General features: G+C 40.0%; 1 protein-coding gene across 1 annotated transcript; it reads left to right on the top strand.

The window, feature by feature from the left end:
- The first annotated feature begins 1670 nt into the window (after positions 1-1670).
- On the top strand, positions 1671-2558 carry LOC104224567 (cytochrome P450 71A4-like). Its single transcript, XM_009776245.1, has 2 exons — positions 1671-1913; positions 2160-2558. The coding sequence occupies exons 1-2, from the start codon at positions 1671-1673 to the stop codon at positions 2556-2558; spliced, it is 642 nt and encodes a 213-aa protein (XP_009774547.1).
- Positions 2559-3859: the final 1301 nt, after the last annotated feature.

A 3859-nucleotide genomic window follows, 5' to 3' on the forward strand; every position in this document is an offset into this window, starting at 1 on the left:
TGTAGAAAAGTGATAAAAAGGAGAAAGGATTTGAATTGCAAAAGAAAGAGTGACAATGTGTCCCTCTAACCCCTTGAAAGAAGTGAACTACTCAATTGAGTCAAGAAAGTGTGCCAAAATAAATCAAAAGAAGGGCTTAAGGGAAGATTAAACCCATTTGAACAAAAACACGTCCTACCTTTACCAAAAACCTTCACAATGACTCATCAAAAGCCCTATATGATCTTGAGTTGAGGGAAGCCTACATTAGTGGATACTTACATAAGGGGCAAGCATATGGTACTTAGAGCCGGACTCAGAGCCTCTTCTTTGTGAGAGACGAGAGAGAAATCCATTCATCTCGATTTGTGTGCAAATACCCTAATAGGTGAGATTCACTCAGGGAAAGTCAAGGATGTGTGAGTTTGGGTTCCATGATGACCAAAGAAATTGAGAAAGGTTCCGTGATGAAATGTGTCAACTCTTGATGCTCCTGTGTCGCACTTAATCCACAAGTTTGCAATTTTAAATATGTTGAGGATGCATTTGCATTGAGGGCAATTGCTAGGACCGCGTTGGAACTGGGTGCGGACCGCGCGAGAAGAGGCGCGGACCGCGCGAGAAGAGGCGCGGACCGCGCAGCTTATCTTAAAAATATTATGGCCTCTGAACTTTCCTGCGCGGCCGCATGGCAAAATAGTGCGGTCCGCACAGGTTGAACTTGGATATGCCCAGCTTCTGAACTCTCCTGCGTGGCCGCGTGACAGAACAGTGCGGACCGCGCATGGCCTTTTGATCCCCCCTTTCAGTTGTCTCTTGACACTTGGCAGATTTCACTCCTTTTTGAGTCGATCTTTAGTATTTGTCATCTCGTCGCTCAAACTTGCAATCAAGTGTCATTTGTAAGCATTTTGGGACTATTATATGGCAATAAATGCACAAAGCTCAGGTAAGAATGGGTATAAAAAACATGCAGAAATCGCAGTTATCACCAACGGATGAGCAAACATAGGGAACATGCTAAAAATGTGTATCACAATGCAATACAATCAGCCATGATCTAAAAATGTGCCTCCACTTAGCTCCATGATCAATCATGTTTGAATGGGGCGGTTGTAACCGCTCAACTGCCCTGCATGGGCACTGCATGTGCTTGTTTTGGCCAACTGCTGCACGCCCAAGGCTGGCATTGCGCTCAGCCTTTCCCTTTGATAGTGCTCCGCCCTGATGTCATGACCATAGTTTGTCGTATATTGACTTAGCCGTACACGCCCATTGCCACAGCTGCCCGCCTATGTCAAGTCGCCCTCAACTTGATCAAATCTGCTTACATTAATATCATTGCTTGTCCCGCATTGCCGTGCCTTGTCTTGCCATGTTTTGGCCCCTTCTTTGACATGGATTTGTCTTGCCATTGTTATGCCAACCCGCACGTCCATGTGAAATGTGTCTTGCCTCCGTTCAAGGTGCATTTGTCAACCACGCATAGTCCGTCATGCCGAGCTATCCTTCATGATGTTGCCCCAATTTTCAGGTTGTGTAACAAGGCCATCATGAAAATCCTTGTCACAACCCACATCTACCGAGGATCTTTGTCTAGGGGATAACAGCTATCCTCTGCCTTCAATTCCATGTGTCACCCTCTTATGCAATTACTTAACATAGCATATTTTACGCTATACATCAATAAAATGACTATTATTGACCCCAAAGTGGAGAAAGTAGCTAAGGAGTTGGACACATTTTTGGAGAGTGTGATTGAAGAACACATGATTAGGAACAAAAAAGAAGAATACCACGAGAGTGAAGCTAAAGACTTTGTGGACGATTTGCTTGAAATTCAGAATGGAAAGGAAACAGGTTGTCCTTTTCAAAGGGATTCATTGAAAGCTATCCTCTTGGAAAGCATCTCGTACTTCTACATAGCTAGTAATGTATGCATTATTTAATTCAACATAATGATCTATCATCATTTATTGACAGATTAGGTTTACTAAAATGTGTATTAATTTTAGTAACAATATGTGTAAACTAATTACTATCTCAAAATCAATTCGAGAAGAAAATGGTGGTAAGACGACACCAAGTACTTTTTTGCGTTCATCATCCCCCATTGTTAGTAATAACATACAAGGTTGGGCTTGTTTTTTTTTTCTTTTGTGTTTCTGGCTAATGTATAGGATGTGTTTGCTGCAGGCACGAATTCAACATATACAGCTCTAGAGTGGACAATGGCTAAGCTTTTGAGGCATCCAAGAGCTATCGAAACATTTCAGAATAAAGTGCGAGGATTAGCCCAAGGGAAATCGGAGATAACAGAGGATGACTTGGGAAATATGCAGTACTTGCAAGCAGTGATCAAGGAGAGTCTCAGACTTCATCTACCGTTTCCGCTACTACTTCCTCGAGAATACCCAAAAGACGTAAAATTACTAGGCTGTCACATTCCTGCTAAAACTCAAGTCATAATTAATACTTGGGCAATCGGAAGAGATTCGTTGTCGTGGGATGATCCAGAGGAGTACCGGCCAGAGAGGTTCTTTAATAGTAATATTGACGTTAAAGGACTAAACTATTAATTGATTCCCTTCGGAGCACGCATAAGGGGCTTCCTAGGAAGAACTTTTGTTGTTGTTGTGATTGAGTTAGCATTGGCAAAACTTGTTGATGTTTTGTACTTCAATGCCACACAAGATGGGGTGATTTGTGTGGTGTCTAATTTTTGCATGCACAAATTATAGAAGGACCTAGTTTTTCTGTGTGTTTCTTGACCTACTATTGTAGAAATAATAACTGCGGAAAATAAAGAACACAAGTATTTTTACGTGGAAAACACCTGGCTCAAAAGGTGAAAAACCCACGACCTACTACTCGGTAGGATTTTTTTCCCAATACTTCACGAAATCAATGATCCAAAACAAATGCCTCTAGATAAACCTATTACAATTGCCTAACTTGAATACTTAAAAAACAACAAAAAACCTATTACAATTGCCTCTAACTTGAATACTCAAAAAACCTATTACAATTGCCTCTAGATAAAGCTGAAAGGTACAATATGAAAAGACCTACTAAATTTGAACTAGAATGAAGGACAGATACTTGGAACTGGTTCTTCTATTTGGTTCATGTAGCTTCAGTTTTGCACATTTGAATCACACACGAATTGCTTGCAAAATGCTTTGCTATTTTGCTCTCAATTCATGTTTAACTTCTGCTTTTGTGCGTAACCTGTAAAGTGAGAACATCGTGAAATTTATAGAGTTAGTAGAGTAGAAAATAACTACAGTTCTAATGCTACTTCAACCTCTAACTCCATCCTTATCTTGGATAGTGTTCTCTTTGAGTAAGTAGTCCTTCTCATTATCAATTATGCAACCTTTTCGATCAGGAGATATCAAATATACCAAGTTAAGCTTATCTCCTTCACGTGTATCCCATATGTTCGAATCTGCCCGTGTTTATGCTCACAAGAGATGGAGATGGTCCATGCATGAGCTTCCTTTGTCAATCTTCAAAACAAACCTTTACTTGGACCAACAAATTCTCCATTTTTGATAATAACAAACTCTGTGCTTTTCATAATCTTAGGCTCTGTTTCAGATTAGCTCAACATCAACACAATGTCAGAGAAACATTTTAACTTTTTATCACTTATCATCAAGGACCAGGTTCATTAGGTTATAAACATCACTTGTTCAAAAGCACAACTTTTTTCTCCTTTGTGGCATCATCTAAAAGTTGCATAAATGAGTAAGATAACTAGTTGAAACATCACTCATGGCCACTAGGGTTACATCAAATGCAATCATGGATTAATTATCATATATCAAGCTAAGGATATTTAACCATCAAAGAAAAATAAACAAACAGTTAGAGC

This window comes from Nicotiana sylvestris, chromosome 3 (genome assembly GCF_000393655.2).
Source record: "Nicotiana sylvestris chromosome 3, ASM39365v2, whole genome shotgun sequence".
NCBI classification, from domain to species: domain Eukaryota; kingdom Viridiplantae; phylum Streptophyta; class Magnoliopsida; order Solanales; family Solanaceae; genus Nicotiana; species Nicotiana sylvestris.

Bases quoted from the DNA above. Each gene is read 5' to 3' on its own strand.
- LOC104224567 (XM_009776245.1), top strand. From the start codon at position 1,671: ATGACTATTATTGACCCCAAAGTGGAGAAAGTAGCTAAGGAGTTGGAC. The intron at 1,914-2,159 runs GTATGCATTATT...GCTAATGTATAG, and splicing joins ACTTCTACATAGCTAGTAAT to GATGTGTTTGCTGCAGGCAC.